The sequence below is a fragment of the Pristis pectinata genome, chromosome 23 (assembly GCF_009764475.1).
Source record: "Pristis pectinata isolate sPriPec2 chromosome 23, sPriPec2.1.pri, whole genome shotgun sequence".
Classification (NCBI taxonomy): Eukaryota; Metazoa; Chordata; class Chondrichthyes; order Rhinopristiformes; family Pristidae; genus Pristis; species Pristis pectinata.
This window is the reverse complement of record NC_067427.1, coordinates 8,234,582-8,255,105: the sequence shown is the minus strand read 5'-3', so window position 1 is coordinate 8,255,105 and position 20,524 is coordinate 8,234,582. Positions and strand designations below refer to the sequence as shown.

The following is a 20,524-nucleotide window of genomic DNA, read 5'->3' as shown; positions in this document are numbered from 1 at the left end:
GGCACAGAGGACTGACGGATCGCTGGTGCTAACAGTCCAAATCTCACGGAAGTCTGAAATAAAAACAGAAAACGCAGAAATGCTCAGCAGGTCAGGCAGCATCTGTGGGAAGAGAAACAGAGCTAATGCTGCAGATTCAAGGCACTTTGTTTTCAAGGAGTTTCGACAACTGATCTTGCACCTGAAACATCAGCTCAGCTTTTCTTTCCACAGATGTTGCCCGACTGCTGAATGTTTCCAGCATTTCCTGGTTTTATTTCAAGTATATAAGATTTTGAGAGAATCAAGTACTTTCTGATATGTAGTCACTGTTGTAATTCAGCAACCAATATTTGCACAGCAAGCTCCCCTAAACAGCAATCACTGACCAGAGAATCAGCCTTGGAGATGTTGATTGTGCATTAAACACTGGCCAGGGCACTGGGGAGACTACCCCATACATCTTTGGAACAATAGCTATTCTGCCTCTGGAGCCTGCTCCACTGTTCAATAAGATCGTGGCTGATCTGATTGCAACCTTCAGACCCCATTACCCTCGACTCTTCTGCACACCAAAAACCTATCTCAAGCCTTGTATATATTAAGTGATTCAACAGCTCCAGCTCTCTAGATATTCCAGATTCCCAGCCTTCTGAGACAAGAATTTACTCCTCAGCTCAATGATCTTCTGAAGCAATCCCTCTGGTTCTGGAATCCCCTCAAGGTGAAACATCCTCTCTAAAGATATGCTATCAAATATATTCTCCTCAGAATCTTATGTTTCAATAAGATCATGCCTAATTCTTCCAAACTCCGGAGAGTAAAGTACACTAATTTCTGCTGAACTCTTCCTCCCAATAACCCCTTCATACTTGGAATCAACTTACTGAACCTTCTCTGCACTGTCTTCAAGGAAGGTATAATCTTCCTTAAACAAAGAGACCACAACTGTAGGCAGAGTCCCAGATGTGACCTCAACAATGCCCCGTGCAGCTGTGGTAAGATGCACCTAGTTTTATACTCCATCCTCTTGGAAATTGGTATTGGTTTATTGTTGTCACTTCTACCGAGGTACAGTGAAAAACTTGTCTTGCATACTGTTCATACAGATCAATTGAGTACACAGTGCATTGAGGTAGTACACAGTAAAAACAATAACAGAATACAGAGTAAAGTGTCACAGCTACAGGGAAGTGTATTGCAGGTAGACAAAAAGGTGCAAGGCCAAACGAGGTAGATAGTGAGGTCAAGAGTCCGTCTCATTGTATGAGGGAACCGTTCAATAGTCTTATCACCGTGGGATAGAAGCTGTACTTGAGCCTGGTAGTATGTGCCCTCAGGATCCTGTATCTTCTGCCTGATGGGAGGGGGGAGAAGAGAGAATGACCCAGGTGGGTGGGGTCTTTGATTATGCTGGCTGCTTCACCAAGGCAGCGAGAGGTATAGACAGAGTCAGCGGAGAGGAGGCTGGTTTCCATGATGGGCTTGGCTGTGTCCACCACTCTCTGCAGCTTCTTGCGGTCCTGGGCAGAGCAGTTGCTATACCAAGCCGTGATGCATCCAGAAAGGATGCTTTCTATGGTGCATCGATAAAAGTTGGTGAGTGTCAAAAGGGACATGCCAAATTTCTTTGATCCCATTTGCCTTTCTAATTACTTGCTACAGCGTAATGCTAACTTTGTGCTTCATGCATGAAGACACCAAGATACCTCCGACCAATCTAATGGGCAAGTGGGACTTGGAAGCTGTTGGGGAAGCAGAGGAATGGATGATTGGAGATCTCTTCACCATCAGTGGAGACCTTTCCGCCATGAATGGATGAATGGAGATCCCTTCGACACCAGGAGGGCACCGGTGAAGATGAGTCAATCATTATTTTAATGAAAGCTTGTTACATGTACGATCTTTCAAAGGAAATGAAGGGCATGCTCCGGTGTTAGCAGCTTGAAGACAGCGCCCAAGGCCACACTGGGAGCAACAGCAGGAACTGGCCACAGGTAGGCCACTGACCTTGGGGCAATGGAAGATTTATTGTGATGGAAATTGCGACGGAGGGACTGTGAATTAAGAGTCAATGGGTGGTGGGATAACTGCCAGGTTAACAACACAACAATGTGTTCACATTGAAACTGTCTGATCAAGTTCAACGCTGCTTAATTTTACGGAGAGGCAAGAAACTGCAGATGCTAGAATCTGGAGTAAAAAAACAAACCGCTTGAAGAACTCAGCAGGTCGAGCAGCATCTGTGGTTGGGGGGCGGGGGGGAGGAATTGTCTGTCGGGTGAAGACCCTGCATCCAAATGTGTCCTGATGCAGTGTCCAGACCCCAAATGTAGACAATTGCTTCCCCTCCCCCCCCACAGATGCTGCTCGACCCGCTGAGTTCCTCCAGCACATTATTCTTTGCTGCTTAATTTTACCATTTGAAACCTAAAAGGATTCAGGTTATATTGGAAACAAAGGTTAAAATAATGTCCTCTAATAGTTTCCACCTTTTTATAAAAACTTTATAAGCTTGATTCTCTTGGAAATTTCAAATGCCAAAACAAATTGGTTAAACTCAGTTCCTTTTGTTTTTTCCATTGGTGATGCAATCGCTACTTCAGAACTCACTCAAGGAACTTAAAAGCCACATTTTCCACTATCCCCAAGTACAGAATTCTTGCCTTCTAGGCAAATAAACTATTTTTAAAGAAAGAAACAAAGAAAGACGAAAGGAGAGAGTCAAAGGAAGGAAAAATAAGAAATAGGGTGAAAGTGAGATCAGGAAAGGTGAACCATATTTGCACTTCTACAGTACCTTCTGAGGTATCCCAAAAACCTTACAGCCAATGAAGTACTCCTAAAGTGCAGTCGCTTTTGTAATTTAGGAAATTCAGTAGTCAATATTTGCACAGTAAGCTCCCATAAACCAGCCATGTCCACATCATCTATTTTTCAGTGAAGTTGAGTGGGCAATAAATATTGGGCAGAACACCAAGAACAACCGAGGACACCAAGGATACAAACTGAAAATGCTGGAAATACTCAGCAGGTCAGGCAGCATCCACAGAAGGAGAAACAGTCAACCTATCTGGTCCCAGTTCAGTGGATTGCAAGACTGTTTCAGAAGGCAGTTGAAAGCAAACACTATTGCTGTCTGTGGTTCTAGAATCAGGTAGACCAGATGGGGGAAGATCACTACTATTCTTGAGGCAGATTTCCTTCCCTTAAGGATATCTGTGAACCAGATGGGGTTTTACAAAATCCAGCCATTTCATAGTTGCTGTTACAGGTACTAACTTCATGAGTTGCAGATTTATTTTAAGAAAATAATTTCCCTGGTTACTTGGAAAGGGCAAACTCATCTCTCTGCCTCAACAGTCCATACCTTTGGAGAGTAGCCCAGCAACTTAACCACTCCTTTCATTTTGTTCCTTGTAACTTGAAGACAGCAGGATTGTGTTGAACTGTCAATTACTTACCCCTTACTATTAACACAATTACAGGGATTTAACTTGCAGTCCTGTGCACCCTTCCAGCTAACATATTAGAAGTGCCAGCCCAGTTGTAATCCCAGTCTAGTCTAGTACAGTTCCAAAGAAGGACTTAGAGCGAGCTAATTTTCATAGACACCACTGGGAACTCAATAACAACATCTAGCAGTGTTAGTTACTGATCTCAATAAACCCAGCAGTACATGACTATAGACTCAATGTCTGCAGTACACAAAGGACCTCTATAGGAGAAAAATGCTTCATACAGGAAACATCTATAGACCAAGAACTACATTATACGGGACACCTCTATGGGTTTTACAGTTCAAGTACAGACATGGTGAAGAGATTCTCAGTGGGTCACAGTTTCAAGCATGTTTTCTCTTTCAAAGTGCAATCATGACTGCAGTTTCCCAAGCACGGGAAGGGAAGAAACTACCTCCTTTAGCAATGACTACCTCCAAGGGTTGTAGATGTCCACTCATCGAGTGTAATCATGGATGAGATCCATGGGCTTCTATACTCGGAAGGAACAAAGGGATTTGGGGATCAGGCAGGGAAATTGAGGAACAGCTCAGTCCTGATATGACTGAATGGCGAGACAGAGTTGGGAGGTCAAATGGCTGACTCTTGTTCCCATTACTTCATATTCTTGTGTCTATTTTTTCTGTGGTTCGGGAACCTTTTTTTTGTAGCTCTGAACAATTTTCCTTCAAAAATCTGAAAACAAGGAAACAAGTGGCTGCAATTATTTTGCCACCTCTATTGCAGTCGAACCACAATCATTTATGACAAATATTTTCTGCATGGGGAACATATTTCCAAATTGAAGAATTCTTCCTTTATTGCAGGTTAAGTGAATAGGACTTAGTTCCCAGGTTTTTGAAGTTCATGTGTACTGTATGTGCTACAGAGAAAGTATCTCCGATCTTTGGTCCATGAAATTATTGTATCCAAAATAAAATTCCATCATACATCATCTTTAACTATGTTATAGATTTCCCAGCCCGAGTCAGGTAATCATCATTTCCAAGATTTTCAACAATTCCCAAAGAGCCCCTTATTCCTGTATAAGCCACAGAAGTCTGCTGGCAACTGTGCACGATGCATTACGTAACTCACATCCCTGAACACTGCAGTCCTTTCACAGACTACTTAGAGGTTGTAAACCGAATATACACACTTACTTGTAATTGTCCTCTTCCACAAATTTCTGCAGCTCCTCGATATACCGCACAGATTTCAAGTAGTTTTGCACATGGGGTAATGTCACCAGATAGTCTGTGAATGAAAGTAATGTAACACTATTAAGCAAATCACTGCAGGAGGATACGCAACTTTGCAAAGCTTTAATTATCATGTTCATTTCTTTCATCAAAAGACCTAGGGGAATGGGCCAATACCCAAGTGCAGAATATCACTATCCCATTCTTTTGCAAGACCTCAAAGCCCGAATTTTCTCCCCTCTGCTTCTGTTCTTTTGCAATGCACAGCACCTTAACAGCTGAGCTTCACTCACCAAGCCAGCCCTTCTCAATTTAACTGGTTTTCCCTCTTTCAATCAGTCCAGTGAAGTTGGGCAAAACAATGCTGGCTTCCTTTACAAAGAGTTCACAGTTCCTATCAAAAACTTCCCATGTTAACCCAGTCTAACAATCAATGGGATACTGCAACATACAACAATGCCATATTGCTTGCTGGTAATGGATGCCATCATTGCTTCCAAATCCTGGTCATTCTGGGATTTGGTGCGTCTTTACTAGGTCACAACCCTCTCTGATGTGATCCTTACTGTACCAGCCTCGGAGAACCCTGTGCACTCTTGTCTCTGTGGACCACATGGTTGCCTATTGTGGAACTGCTGAGACCATGTTTTACTTGCAAGATCCCATCGATCTGCACAGAGCTTACACTACAGGCATCATCATGAGCCAAGGTTCCTTCCTAGGCAGCCCCTTGGGATCGAGGATAACTTGCCTCCACCCCAGTTCTGATGAAGCCAATGCAGAAACAGCAGACTCTTCCACAGAACTGTTAGTTCGTGATGGTGTACATTCTTTCTGCCGCTGAAGTGGGGCTTCCTTGTGCATCTGATATACGGACTTGAGGTTCTCAATACAATCCTGAATGCTCTTTCTGCACATGGATTAGAGTACCAGGAGTCAGTGGGGATGCTGCACCTTGCTTTGAACACATCCTTGAATCTCATCCCCTGTCTGCTCTTGAAAGAGTTCAGAATAGAGTCTGAAGGGACTCAGCAGGCCAGGCAGCATCGTGGAGAAAAGCAGGCGGTCAACGTTTCGGGTCAGGACGCTTCTTCAGGACTGAAGGTAGGAAAAGATATATAGGAGGGAAAAGCAGAGCAGTGATAGGTGGACAAAAGAGAGGAGGCGGGGTGGGCACAGGGTGGTGATAGGTAGATGCAGGTCAGAGAGAGAGTGATAGGCAGGTGCGGGGGAGGAAGGGAGAGCAGATCCACCGGGGGATGGGTCAAACTGACCCGAAACGTTGACCGCCTGCTTTTGTCCACCGATGCTGCCTGGCCTGCTGAGTTCCTCCAGCATCATCGTGTTTTTCATCTCGACTCCAGCATCTGCAGTCCTTTGTTTCTCTCAGAATAGCGTCTATTTTGGGAGCTTGGTATAATGATAATATTTGCTTTAAGTAAGCATATGCATACTTGTCGGTCTCCAAACAGCAGCAAGACAGAAAATAACAGAAACACAACTAAAAACTAAGGCATGCAGGCTCCATTTGAGTGAGGAACTTTTCCTTTTACAACTCTAGACCTTCTGATTTTAATCATGTTTGTGGTTCAAACAGTTGTTGAATTATCAAAGGCTAAATCTGCCTGTCAAATTGTGAAGTATTTTACAAGTCTTTCAATGGAAATTGAAAATTCTAAAAAGTAAAAGCTATTTCCTCAGAAGGCTAAGGAAATTCAGCATGTCCCTGATGACAATTACCAATCTTTATAGATGCATCATAGCAAGTATCCTTTCCGAATGTATCACACGGTATGGCAACTGCTCTGCCCAAGACCGCAAGAAATTGTAGAGAGTTGTGGACACAGCCCACAACCAGCCTTTCATCCATTGACTCCGTTTGCATTTCCCGTTGCCTCGGGAAAGTCGGCAACATAATCGAGGACCCCTCCCACCTCGGACATTCTCTTCTCCACCAGCCACCCACCTCCCCCCACCCCCCCCCCCCCCCACCGCGTATCGGGGGGGGGAGGTACAAAAGTCTGAGAGCATGAACCACCAGACTCAAGGACAGATTCTATCCCACTGTTATAAGACTCTTGGACCTCTCGTATGCTAAAAGGTGAACTCTTGATCTCCCAATCTACCTCGTCATGGCCTTTTCACTTTATTTGCCCATCTGCACTGAAATTCCTCTGTAACTGCAACATTATATTCTGCATTCTGTTTTCTTTTTACTACCTCGATGTTATTACATACAACATGATCTCACTGGATGGCACATAGAACAAAGCTTTTCACTGTATCTCGGTACACGTGACAATAATAAACCAATAATAATAATTAATACAAACACTTCTGTTGCCTTTCTTGACCTGGTGGAATCTACTTGGATTTATTTATAATTTATTAAAATACATTGCATTATTTGACTCTAGTTGGCTCCAAATTCCACACACTGGTCTATGAGACTAGTGAGTTGCTTTTGTGATTATTATCATGATATACGACAGCATGTATTGGTACCAAGCCAAACCCCTAAAATACTTCACATGATAATGTGAAGACCTGAATAAATGTATTGCTGGGAACACTGATTAATCACCATCTCAGCAACATTACAGCAATTCAGTTGGCAGATAGTCATAATAGAAATATAATAGCATCGACATAATAGGAGCAGGAATAGGCCAGCCTCCCGAGACAGCTCCATGGTTCAATAAAATCATGGCTGATCTCATCTTGGCCTCAGCTCCACTTTCCTGCCTGTTCCCCAGAACCCTCAGCTCCTTCAACAGTCTCTCTTGCCCGGAATATCTTGAATGACTCAACCATCGCTGCCTCCCAGATAGAGAATTCCAAAGGTCCATGACCCTCAAAGAGAATAAATTCCTCCTCAACTCCATCTTAAATGGGTGACCCCCTTATTCCAAAAATATGCCCCCTAGTTCTAGATTGCCCCAGGAGGGGAACCAGCTGTTTCAAGACCCCTCATAATCTCAAAACCATAAGATCGTCCTTCATTCTAATTTCTAATTTCCAAAGGCTAACTTACACAACCATTCCTCATAACACAACCCCTCCAACTCAGGAATCTACCTGATGAACTTTCTCCTGAACTACCTTCCATGCAAGTGCTCACCTCCTTAAATAAGGAGCCCAAAATTGTACCCACAGTCCATGTGTGGTCTCACCAATGCTCTGTACTTCCCTTCTCTTGAACTCCATTTCCTTGCAATTCCATCGGCCTCCCACTCACCCGCTGTTGCATGCTAACTTGGTAATTTATGAATGAGGGCAGTCAGATCCCTCTGCTAGCACTCTGGTAACTCTCTCCACTTAAATAATATTGCGCGTTTATCTTCTTCCGATCTAAGTGGCTAACCTCACATTTCCTCACAACGTACTCCATCTGCCAAGTTTCTGTCTGCTTGCCGAACCTACTTCTATCCCTCTGCAGACTCTCTGAATCCTCTCTTCCTACAGTGACTTTAGTGGTGCATTGGGTGACCCCAATCTTCCAAAACGTAACACCGGCACTGAGCAAAAGTCGTAACGTTAGAGCAGGTTTAGTCAAGGATGTAGATTTTATGGAATTAGAGATAGAGAAGTTCAGAGAGGATTCTGGAGTGTAAGGCACAGGCAGCTGGAGGCACAGCCACCAATGGGGAACAGGGAATGGGGAAACGGCGAGCCGGGAATTGGGATGTAGAGCTCCCACGAGGAGTCTAGGAGATAGCAGGGACTGTGAGAGGAGGCCATAAGCATTAGAATGTTTCACAACAACAAGCAATGGAAACCCATCTCACCACATCCCTGGTAATATCAATTTCATTAATATTAAACATTTGCAATGGAAGATGACCTCCTTCCCGAAGTTTTTCATTGTATCTGTACCTCACCGTACTTGTGCGCAGGACAATAAATGCGACTGGACTTGGATAGCAAGATTTAATAAAGTTGGCTCAGGAATGTTGTTGACCAGAGCTCTGAATGTTTCAAAAGTGTCCCAATTCATCGGCTTATAACCCCCACTGACAAGGATGGTGCTTCAATTATTCACAGGATGTAGGCAGTGCTGCAAGACCAGCACTTATTGCCCATCCTTTCCTTGAGCCTACCACACTGGCATGGGACAGGAGTCACCGTCAGTCCAGACTGGGTAAGATTTCCTTTCCTAAAGTGAACCAGATGAGCTTTTACCATGATCCAGCAGTTCCACCGTCTCCAAGACAGAGATCAGCTTTGTATTCCAGAATTTATTTAATTGCTTCAAATTAATTCCCCAGCTACAGTGCTTGGATTTGAACTTGCATCTACAGATCATCCAAGTCACTGGATTACTACTCCAATAACAGAACCTTGCTACCATGCCCAAAATTGAGACCAAATCCATCCCAAAGACATTCCTCACAGCTTCTGTGTAAATACCCATTTACTTCTGTTGAAGGCAATCATCCACAGAACTGTAGTCACAACTTGGCAATGAACAATTCATGTCCAATGTAGAAATGGAGTTTTATGGGCTGCTCAATGGGATACCTGGAAAAATATCTCGGAGTACAATGGTGCAGTGTACGGAATTATCCAAAGCATCCACAATATGTGCTACAGCTACTTTGACTGTACGGCCAAACCTGCCACCTCTACCACCAAGGGGAGGCAGGCACATAGGAACACTGCCACCTATGGGTTCCCCTCCAAACTGTGCAAGAACTATATCACCATTCCTTCATCGTCGCTGGGTCTAAATCCTGGAACTCTCTACCCAACAGCACTGTGGGAGCACCCTGCAGCAGTTCAAGGCGGCATCTCACCGCCAACTTTTCAAAGAAGGTTGGGGGATGGGCAATAAATGCTGACCTTGGCAGCAGCACCCAGCCCAGCTCAGGACTGGCACGGGCAGAAGGTTAGCAACTGGCCTCGGGCTAACGCCTGGACTCTGGAGGGCCAAGGCACGAGGGATCAAAATGTGCTGAAGGTGTAGGAGGAGGAGGAATGGGAGGGAATTCTCACAGAGGGGAAAAAGCAGACTTGGGTAACGTCACGTACTGCCAGGCTTAAGGACAGCTTCTACCCCACTGTGATAAGACTATTGAACGGTTCCCTTATATGATGAGATGGACTATGACTTTACGATCTACCTTGTTGTGAACTTGCATCTTATTGCACTGCACTTTCTCTGTAGCTGTGACACTTTACTCTCTACTGTTACTGTTTTTACCTGTACTACTTCAATGCACTCTGTACTAACTCAATGTAACTGCACTGTGTAGTGAATTGACCTGTACGATCAGTATGCAAGTCAAGTTCTTCACTGTACCTCAGTACAAGTGACAATAATAAGCCAATACCAATACCAAATCAGGCTGGATCGTGTTGGAAAGGACCACCTCCGAGGCTTTCTGACTCCACTTCCTGCAGTGTAGAGGGCTCATGAAGCTGACCCTCCTTTCCCAGCAGGCGAGGCAAGTTTCTTTTGTGCTCCTGTGCCATTGTTATTATTGCATCAAAACCTCAGTGCGTTAGTGAAGTCAATGCCAAAACAAAATTCAGTCTTCTTCCTATTGTTAATGAAACCCTGACCTCAGGTTATAGACAGAACGGTGAGGACATTCAATAATATTCAAAGTCTTTGGTCGAAGAGCAATACAGCACAGATACAGGCCCTTCAGGCCAACCAGTCCATGCCGACCATGGTGCCCGCCCAGCTAGTCCCAATTTCCTGCGTTTGGCCCATATCCCTCCAAGCCCTGCCCCTCCATGTATCTATCCAAGTGCTTCTTAAATGATACTATTGTACCTGCCTCAACCACTCCCTCTGACAGCTCATTCCAGATACTCACCCCCCCTCTGAGTGAAAAAGTTGCCCCTCAGGTCCCTTTTGAATCTTTCCCCTCTCACCCTAAACCTATGCCCCCTCGTTCTGGACTCCCCTACCTTGGGAAAAAGACTGTTACCGTCCACCTTATCGGTGCCTCTCATAATCTTAAACATTTCGATAAGGTCGCCCCTCATTCTCCTACACTCTCGATGCTGAGGAGTACCTATGATTTGCAGGAATTAGGAGCCAGTTGATACATTCCAAGGCATGTACAGCTTATGACATTCATCTACAGTCCTCTGAGTCTAACCACCAAGCCCTACCTCCTGTTAGCCCTGTAAATTGCGTAAAACCTCAGATGGAAGATATAAATAATTTTAAAAAAACGAGAATTTAAAAAGAATAACAATTAAGCACAAGCAAATAATTCAAAGACTTCTTCTGCAGTGCTGGCATTGATTTACATGAATGGGATCGCTGTTCCCCAGCCTGAAGCTGGGGCCAGATGCAAAGTGCTTGAGCCCCTCTCTGCCGCACGCTAGATTCCACAGCTGGGTCAGGGTCAATACAGGGTCAGACCTGCCAGAACTTAGCCTCCGGTTCACCTCGGACTTTTGTGGCTGGCCAAGTGCGGAATTCCGGACGGTGTGGATGGCTGGGAAATGCTGGCTGTCACTCAGTCATACACCACGGAAACAGGTTTGTCCAAATTGTCCATGCCAACTGTGGTGCCCAAACTAGTCCCATTTGCCCGTGTTTGGCCCATATCCCTCTGAACCCCTGCTAACCATGTACTCATCCAAATGTCTTTTGAATGTTGTTATTTTACCTCCCTCAACCACTTTCTCTGGCAGCTTGCTTCATACACGCGCCATTCTCTGCATGAAGAACTTGCCCCTCAGGTCCCTTTTAAATCTTTCACCCCTCACCTTAAACCTTTGCCCTCTAGTTTTTAGTTCCCCTTCCCTGGGGAAAACACTGTGCTCATTCACCCCATCTATGCCTCTTGTGATTTCATACACCTCTATCAAGTCAATCCTCAGTCTCCTACATTCCAAGGAATAAAGTCCCAGCCTGCCCAACCTCTCCCCATAACTCAGGCCCTCAAGTCCTAGCAACATCCTTGTAAATTGTCTCCGCACTCTCTCCAGTTTAATGATGTCTCTCCTACCACAGGAAGTCCCCGGGCTGTTCGTAACCTGATTTTGTATGCAACTCGGAACAGTGTCCGCGCATGCGCACTTGCCCGGGGTTCCCTGGCCGCATGTGCGCACTTGGCTCGGGGTTGGGCCAAGGAAGGTGTACCGCCGCCGTAGTAGGATCGGGGGCTGGGCCCGCTTGCGAACCGACCATGAAGGTCAGTTCGTAAGTACAGGCATTCATAAGTCGAGGACTTCCTGTATAGGGCGACCAAAACAGAGCACAATACTCCAAGTGCAGTCCCATCAATGCCTTGTACAAATGCTACATAACGTCCCAACTTCTATACTCAGTGCCCTGACTGAGCATGCCAAATGCCTTCTTCACCATCCTAACCACCTGTGATTTCAACTAACTATGCACTTCAGCTCATTGAGTTTATAAAGTGGGACTTGTCCTTTATCTGAATGATCTGTGTAACATGAGCTTGAATGGGAAATATCATATTAAAGAATTACACCATATAAAATGGCTGGTCCAATGATATTTGACATTCTTATTCCATTGTCTATTTGGCCAACAATGGACTTAATTTTTTTGTTCTAATTATGTTCTTTCTTGTATAATTTGTTTATGTTTTTCTTGTGAATGCTGCTTATATGATGCTATGTGCCTGTGATGCTGCTGCTAGTAAGTTTTTCATTGCACCTGTGCGTACATGTACTTGCGCACATGAGAATGAACTCGACTTTGACTTACAGTTGCAGAGCATCACAATAATACTGACAGGACAAAGCCTACAGATAACTTATCTCTGAAACTAACCGGAATCTACAGCAGGCGCCACAACCTGCCAAATCCACAGATAGAACAAAAATACCAGAACAGAACTCTTAGTAACAGGATGTGGGTTCAGGAGGTTAAAACTTGCATGGGTTATTACGGTAAAACATCTGAACAAGTATTTCTAAATTCTTTGCTGATTTTTTTGAAAGATTAATGAATAACTTTAAAAGCTGACAATAATTTGCAAATGACTTGTTCTCTGTAAATGTTTGCATGGCAAAAGGTCAGTAAACACATCCATGGACATGTGTACCATACACATCAAAAAGATCCCTAGTCAGATCTCAAGTAAATGAAAGTCCATCAAGTTCAATCAGGGCAACACTGAGTTGTCGCTGGATTAGTAGTAGAAATTCCACTGATGTATTAGAAAATGTGCAAGAAAAGCCTTGATTGGGCACCGTGCCAGTGTCTATGGACAGAACTCAAGAGGAATTGGAAAATTATTGATATCTATTTGTGACTAATCTCAAAAAAGATGCTAATGTCCCTTTGAGATAGATTTATCAATCACTGATGCCAATTGATTTCCTCCACGGATGCAGCCTGGCCTGCTGAGTTCCTCCAGCATCATGGTGTTTCTAATTTCAATTGATTTTACAGTTGTTTCTGCTCTCCTCTTGGCCATGGCTCAATGGACAACACTTTCATCTCAGTCAGCAGGTTGCAGCTTGAGTCCCACACCAGTGCAGTGCTGAGGGAGGGCTACACTACCAGCGATACTGTTGTTTGCATGAGAAGACCTTGAAGCCCAGTTTGTTCTCTGTGGTGGGTGTAAAACATCCCTAGGCACTGTTTCAAAGAGAAATGAGGAAACTATTCCCAATATCTGTCGAGTATTTACAATCTCAATCAACACCATTAAAAACAAACGGTTTGCTCTTTATGTTCTTTGTGGGAGCTAATTGGTTGCATTACAACAGTGATTGCAAAAGGTACTTCATGGGCTGTAAGGTAATTTGAAGTGTCGGGAAAGATACTATGTAAATGCAAGTGGATCTTTGCTGATGTTAGCACTCTCTGATCACTAATCTTTTCCATGTTGAGAACCTTGTGTGTTTTATGACTCAATTGGGAAATAGGGTCACACTGCAACCATCTTTTTTAAGCTCATTGAAATGAAATTTATCCCCATGTTTTACAGGTAAAACAACATAGCTGTGGCTATGTAGCATCATAGGTAAAGCAACATTTACAGGTAGCTGTGACACTTTACTCTGCACTGTTATTGTAGCTGTGACACTTTATTCTTTACTCTGTATTGTTATTGTTTTTACCTGTACTACATCAATGCACTCTGTACTAACCCAATGTAACTGCACTGTGTAATGAATTGACCTGTACGATCAGTATGCAAGCCAAGTTTTTCACTGTACCTCGGTACAAATGACAGTAATAAACCAATACCAATCCTACAACTGAAGGGGTCTACTTCAGGGAATACACAGGGATGGGAACCTATAAGCGAAAAACAAAAATTAGATGATCAAGTTCACTAAACTAGTGGAATCCCTTTCAGAAGCACCACAGTGAGCTCTTTCTGGGGTAATATTACATACTCTCTCTGTGCTCAGCACTGGTCAGATGCAAATTCTTCAGGCCTGACCAGTCTTCCAAGAATTGGCCCACGCAGATTTCTGCTACTTAAAATTCTCAGCAACAACCACCCCCCCCCCCCACCCCAACCTTCAACCGACAAAACAGGCAGTGATCACCAAGTCTGATGGTACAAGGACTGTGGCTCAGTATAAACCATCTGCTAACTGTTACAATTGGCAGCAAGTCAGCCTTGACCCCTGAGGACCGCCAAGAAGACAACAATTATTGGCAGCCCTTGTACAAAGTCTCTGCTCGCCAACATGATTCTGGCGGAATTGGTTTCGTTGGGAGACTCAAGTCCCCAACATCCAATCCGCACCAGGCTCAATTAACCTTGGAAGGTTATACCCTTGCGTTATTGTTGCCAATACTACATTCATGCTTGCAAGCCTACGACTGATGTACAGTTCTAACAATAACAAGAAACTATATTTTTGGGGCATTTTTGCTGGTAAAGACGGATTTAAACATATGGCACCACGCTTGTTACTTTTGGGATGTCCCAAAGAGCTTTAGAGCCGGTGTTGTGAAATAAGCAAAGCGGTAGCTGATCTGTGCATAGCAAGACCCCACAAACAACCTCTTGTGATGAGGACACAGACGGTCTGTTTCAGTGATGCTTATAGAGGGATAAATATTAGTCTTAGGACATCAAAGATAATGCCTGAATTCTTGAAATGCTTTTGTGGGATCTTTTGTGTCCATCTGTGTGCGCGGATGGGGACTCAAAGCTTTAGTATTCATCTGAAAGACGGCATCTCTGACAGGGTAACCTTCCCCTCAGTGTCAGTCTGATTTCTGTTTTCAAGTTGATGGAAGATTTTAAAGAATATCCGATGGAGAGACGGGGAGGCAGAGATTTCCAAACAGCGTGTCCACTTTCCCCACTGATGAGGCATTGTGAGAGGACGCACAAAACTTTGGATCCAGAGGGAGAAATAGGGAGGGATGTTGGAATTGCAAAGCTAAGGAGTTAAAGAGATGGATGGATGCAATGGCACAGTGCTCATGAGGAGAGGAGGTTTGTAGTAAGAATCCTAAAATGTTGGCCAGAGAGCGCAAGGATGATTGCTGGGATCAAGCGTGTGGGGGAAGGGTGACCTGGGTGCTAGGTAACCAAGGTGTTGTCTCTGCAGACATGATCCCGCAGTGCCTGAGGCAATGGATCATGTGATGGGTCGACCTGGACAAAGGGTCGACCCAGGTCGGGGTGGAGAGAAGTGACCAGGGTATAAAGGAGTGAGCGCACCGGTGGTGAGGTCTCTCGGATTTGGGCTCACCACAGGTGAGGTCGCGACTGACGCCGTGGACCGATTGGAACGGGGCGCTGCAGTTAAGCGGGCTTGGGCGCGCTTCTGAGATAAGTACCACTTGTTGTAACTTAGCAATAATGTGTGTTGTGTGCAGCATTGCGTGTGCAAGGCTTATTTCTATCAGATCTGCGAACAATCCTGCTTAACTTTGGCCCAGCAAGGTTTAATGTGAGGATTTAAAAGAGTGGGAGAGAAGGCAGGACAGGGATGATGGTTTAAAGTAATAAAAAAGCAAACTGCCAATAGAAATCAGATCAGGCAGCATCTGAGGAGGCAAAGGGATGGTCAACATTTCGGGTCGAGACCCTGATTCAGGACTGGATGAAGGTGATTGGTGGAGAATGGAGAATGGATAGCAGAGCTTTGGAATGGACTGAAAGTTGCAAAATGATTGGCCATCTATGGTAAAACTGTCAAGTGCTCTCGACACAAAACACAAAGCAATCTTATACTCCGCAATGCCCATGGCTGAGTCTTCTCCCGAACGCTTTCACCCTGCATTCAAATCTGTGGACGCTGGAAGTACGAACATAAAAATTGGATGAAGACACACAAATGCTGAGTTCATCCAGCAGCTTGTGTTTTTTTTTCACTAAGAATTGGATGAGTTTTCTAGACACAGCCTGTGTAATCTTCTCAAAGGTTCAGTGGCAAAACAAGTTAGGGAAGAACTTAAAGAACCATACGGACAGTTTGCTTTCCAAGTATGTGTTGGTGTAAGTAAATGTTAGTTAATTGTGAACAAGGCACCATACAAAAACTGTGGGGAGATTTTCCCTCCTTAATCATCTATTATAAAATATCCAGCAGGTAATGAGTTGAGGATTAAAATCTGTTGAAGCAATTTTACCACAAACTACAATCCACGTCCAGAATTATGCTGGTACAGTTTTCACATTCAGTTGATCTCTCTGCTTCCAGTGATTGTGTTCCCACAGCTCGGAACAGTCACTGTTTGCAATGCCAGCACAAAATAACTGCACATCTGGTTTATGCATCACACTATTAGGAGTTAAATCCCATTGGTAAGTGATGGATAAACCTTCAGCATTGCTACTGATCCAATATAATTATTCTGCCTGCAGTAATTAGCTTTCAGAGCCAATGACCCAAATTATCAAGCATTCTACCCTTGCTATCAGAGGATTTCTGCATTTCCAGCACACTCTGGTTAGCAACTGGCGATATAAATTCCTCGCATTGTTCGAAAGTTGAAGCAGAAAACCCTTTTCAGCTGAGGTGGACCGATGCCTCCTGGGGAAACCTCAACTCTCATCTCCAAGATAACACACCTGAGACCTTCTGGTCTGTGCAACACAATGGGGCAGGCCACGCCAAGATCCACGTGTCACTGACAGACTCGGAGAGCTCAGTACACGCCACCACTGGACATCACATGGCGCCCTGCAACAGAGGCTTGGTTTGCTGGACTTTCCCACATCTGGCAATGGATTCGAGACCATGATGATTTCAGTGTGCATCGCAGAATAAAAAGTTAGAAAGCTGGGGGTAAGTTACTTTTTTTTAAAAATGATTTAATGCTTTTATATTTTCAGCTTTCTCTATTTTTTTAAATTAATAACTTTACAGGTCAGGAGGTTAATTGACTACTGTAAATTGCCCCTAGTGTGTGGGTGAGGGGTAGAATCTTGGGGGGAAGTTGATGAGAGTGTGGGGAGAATAAAATGGGATCAATGTAGGATCGGTGTAGATGGGTGCTTGATTGTTGGCATGGACTCAGTGGGCTGAAGGGCCTGTTTCCACATCTCTCTCCAATTCTATGATTCATTCTTTTCAATTTTTGAGTTCAACCTTAACATTTTTTAAATGTCTCTGAATGGTGGGATATTTAAAATCTATGGTTTCTCGTGACAGCCTACAAAGCCCTGCCTCATGCTTTGTCAGCTGTCAAAGGCTGGCAGGGTGTTTCCAGAGTCCAGGATCCCGTCAGTGCAGCACACAAGGCTCCAGCACAGATCTCACGGTTGGTTCACTCCTGGGCCTAGCCAAGGTGGCCATTCGTGGGTCCAGGAGGTGGACAGTTGTGGGTTCTCCCTGAGCTGACTGCCTGCCCCTCTTCCAGGTGTTACATCAGTGTTTCCCTGGAGAAGGAGCATGCAGTATCCACAGGCATCTTGGAGGCCTTGCAGGACTGGTGGGCACCACAGTGGCATGAGTGCAATATCAAAGGCCCCACCCACCCAGGTCATTCTCCCTTCTCCCATCACGCAGAAGATACAGGAGCTTGTGGGCACATACCACCAGGCTCAAGGACAGCTTCTATCCATCTAAGACTATTGAACGGTTCCTTTATATGATGAGATGGACTCTGACCTCACAATCTACCTTGTTATGACCTTGCACCTTATTGTCTACCTGCAATGCACTTCCCTGTAGCTGTGACACTTTACTCTGGATTCTGTTATTGTTTTACCCTGTACTACGCCAATGGACTCTGTACTAACTCAATGTAACTGCACTGTGTAATGAATTGATCTGTACGAATGGTATGCAAGACAAGTTTTGTGGTATTGGTATTGGTTTATTATTGTCACTTGTACCGAGGTACAGTGAAAAGCTTGTCTTACAAACCGATCGTACAGGTCAATTCATTACACAGTGCAGTTACATTGAGTTAGTACAAAGTGTGTTGATGTAGTACAGGTAAAAACAGTAACAGTACAGAGTAAAGTGCCACAGCTACAGAGAATGTGCAGTGCAATAAGGTGCAAGGTCACAACAAGGTAGATCGTGAGGTCATAGTCCATCTCATTGTACAAGGGAACCATTCAATAGTCTTATCACAGTGGGGTAGAAGCTGTCCTTAAGTCTGGTGGTACGTGCCCTCAGGCACCTGTATCTTCTACCCGATGGAAGAGGAGAGAAGAGAGAATGTCCCAGGTAGGTGGGGTCTTTGATTATGCTGGTTGCTACACCGAGACAACGAGAGGTAAAGACAGAGTCCAAGGAGGGGAGGCTGGTGTCCGTGATGCACTGGGCTGTGTCCACAACTCTCTGCAGCTTCTTGCGGTCCTGGCAGAGCAGTTGCCGTACCAAGCCGTGATACATCCAGATAGGATGCTTTCTATGGTGCATCGGTAAAAGTTGGTGAGAGTCAAAGGGGACAAACCAAATTTCTTTAGCCTCCTGAGGAAGTAGAGGCGCTGGCGAGCTTTCTTGGCTGTGGCATCTACGTGATTTGACCAGGACAGGCTGTTGGTGATGTTCACTCCCAGGAACTTGCAGCTCTCAACCCTCTCGACCTCAGCACCATTGACGTAGACGGGTCACTATACCTCAGTACAAGTGACAATAATAAACCAATACCAATCTCCATCAGATCCCCTCTGTTCCAAGGAGAACAACCTCCTCTCAATATTTGCTTCAAAATAAAACCAGCAATGACTTTATTTTATTAACCGCTTAAAATTCACAAAATTAACTGCAGTGGCTATAAAAGTTTGCTTTGAATTCTCGTTCAGTTATATAGAAAACGTTACCCACTGTGAAATTGTCAGGTACCTAACAAAGGTGGATAAATACTTCAGAGTGTGTGATTAATGGTCATTTAAGAGATGCGATTCCTAGGGCAGAGGCACACACACAGCAGATGTGGCTGTGACAACTGCCTCAGTAAGTCGGCCAGGCTGTGTATCAGTCCTGGGTCTCCATCTTGGTGAGTGATAATATTAGAAAAGTGTGTGGACCTTGAGAAATAGACAAATCCAAAATCCTTGAATGAATACTGCTCAGTAAATGGGGAACCTGGCTCTAGCAGCTTGCTATTAAATTACACAAGTACAAAAATCTAGGCTGACAACTTCAGCACAGTGCTGAAAGAAGAGCAGCAGGTACCATCTTTCAGACAAGGTGTTAACCAAGCCTCCTTGAGCTCCCTTGGATGGGAAAAAGAGGTTTCCCACATTGTTTGAGAGGGAAATGGGGCGAGGGGCGCGACATCACTGGCAAATGTCACTAACCCAAAACATTAGTGCCTCGACGCGGTTGAATATTTCTCCTGTTATTTGCTTTTATTTCCCTTGCCGGCAAGCTCCATTGACTTTTTTTGAGACTGTTCAGATTATCAGAGCCACAGGCATCATGACAAATCAGCAGTCAGGGTACCAGTGTATTCTTCAGTAGGGGGTCATCATCAAGTTAATTAATTAGAAAACCTCTATACTTTCCTGACCGATTTAGTTAAGATCACTCCACAGCCCCCAGGAGAGACGTACTAAAGGATCACCGTGCAGATTGTCGATGGTACTTTGGTCACGGTGTGTGTCGGTGGTACTTCGTTCACGGTATGCAACAATGGTACCTTGGTCACAGTGTGTGTCGATGGTACTTCAGACACAGTCCTGAGCTACAAAGTTCTCCAATGCCCAGATCCAAAGGCTTCAGACCTTTCTTACTTCTACATTATGACTAACCTTTGGGTGGAATTCAGACCATTGGACGTTTAACTTGATAAACCTGAACCACCTTTCCGTCTCCTGATTTTGCACTGTGGGTTCGCAGGTACGGTAGTGTAGTGTTAGCGTAACGCTATTACAGTGCCAGCGACCTGGGTTCAATTCCGGCCGCTGTCTGTAAGGAGGTTGTACGTTCTCCTCGTGTCTGCATGGGTTTCCTCCGGGTGCTCCGGTTTCCTCCCACATTCCAAAGACGTACGGGTTAGGAAGTTGTGGGCATGCTATGTTGGCGCCGGAAGCGTGGCGACACTTGTGGGCTGCCCCCAGAACACTCTACGCAAAATATGCATTTCACTGTGTGTTTCGATGTACATGTGGCTAATAAAGATATCTTATCTTATCTAAGCCCCTATTATTCTGCTCTCACTGGGAGAGATGAAAGTTTGAACATTGTGCGTTAGTCAACCACATAAATTATACCCTGGTGCCTGGTTCAGGCTGCAGTGAGCTGGGGTTGTGTCATGCCTGTTATTTATTCTTAGGCTGGTCGATGTCAGATATTAAACAATTTGATCAAATTGGGTACATTGACTGGGGACACAAGAGACAGTAGATGCTGGAATCTGGAGCATAAAACTATCTGTTGGGGAACTCAGCAGGTCAGGCAGCATCTGTGGAGGCAAAAGGATGGTTGACGTTCTGGGTTGAGACCCTGCATCAGGACTGA

At 44.6% G+C, this 20,524-nt stretch overlaps 1 protein-coding gene across 3 annotated transcripts in view; it reads right to left on the bottom strand.

Moving 5' to 3' along the window:
* Positions 1–20,524, bottom strand: part of LOC127582257 (ras-specific guanine nucleotide-releasing factor RalGPS1-like) — a 636,204-nt gene that overhangs the window by 148,900 nt on the left and 466,780 nt on the right. For all 3 annotated transcript variants that reach the window (XM_052037419.1, XM_052037422.1, XM_052037421.1), the window contains one exon: positions 4,643–4,736. In XM_052037419.1, coding sequence (XP_051893379.1) covers positions 4,643–4,736 — 94 coding nt within the window. The remainder of the gene's footprint in view (positions 1–4,642; positions 4,737–20,524) is intronic.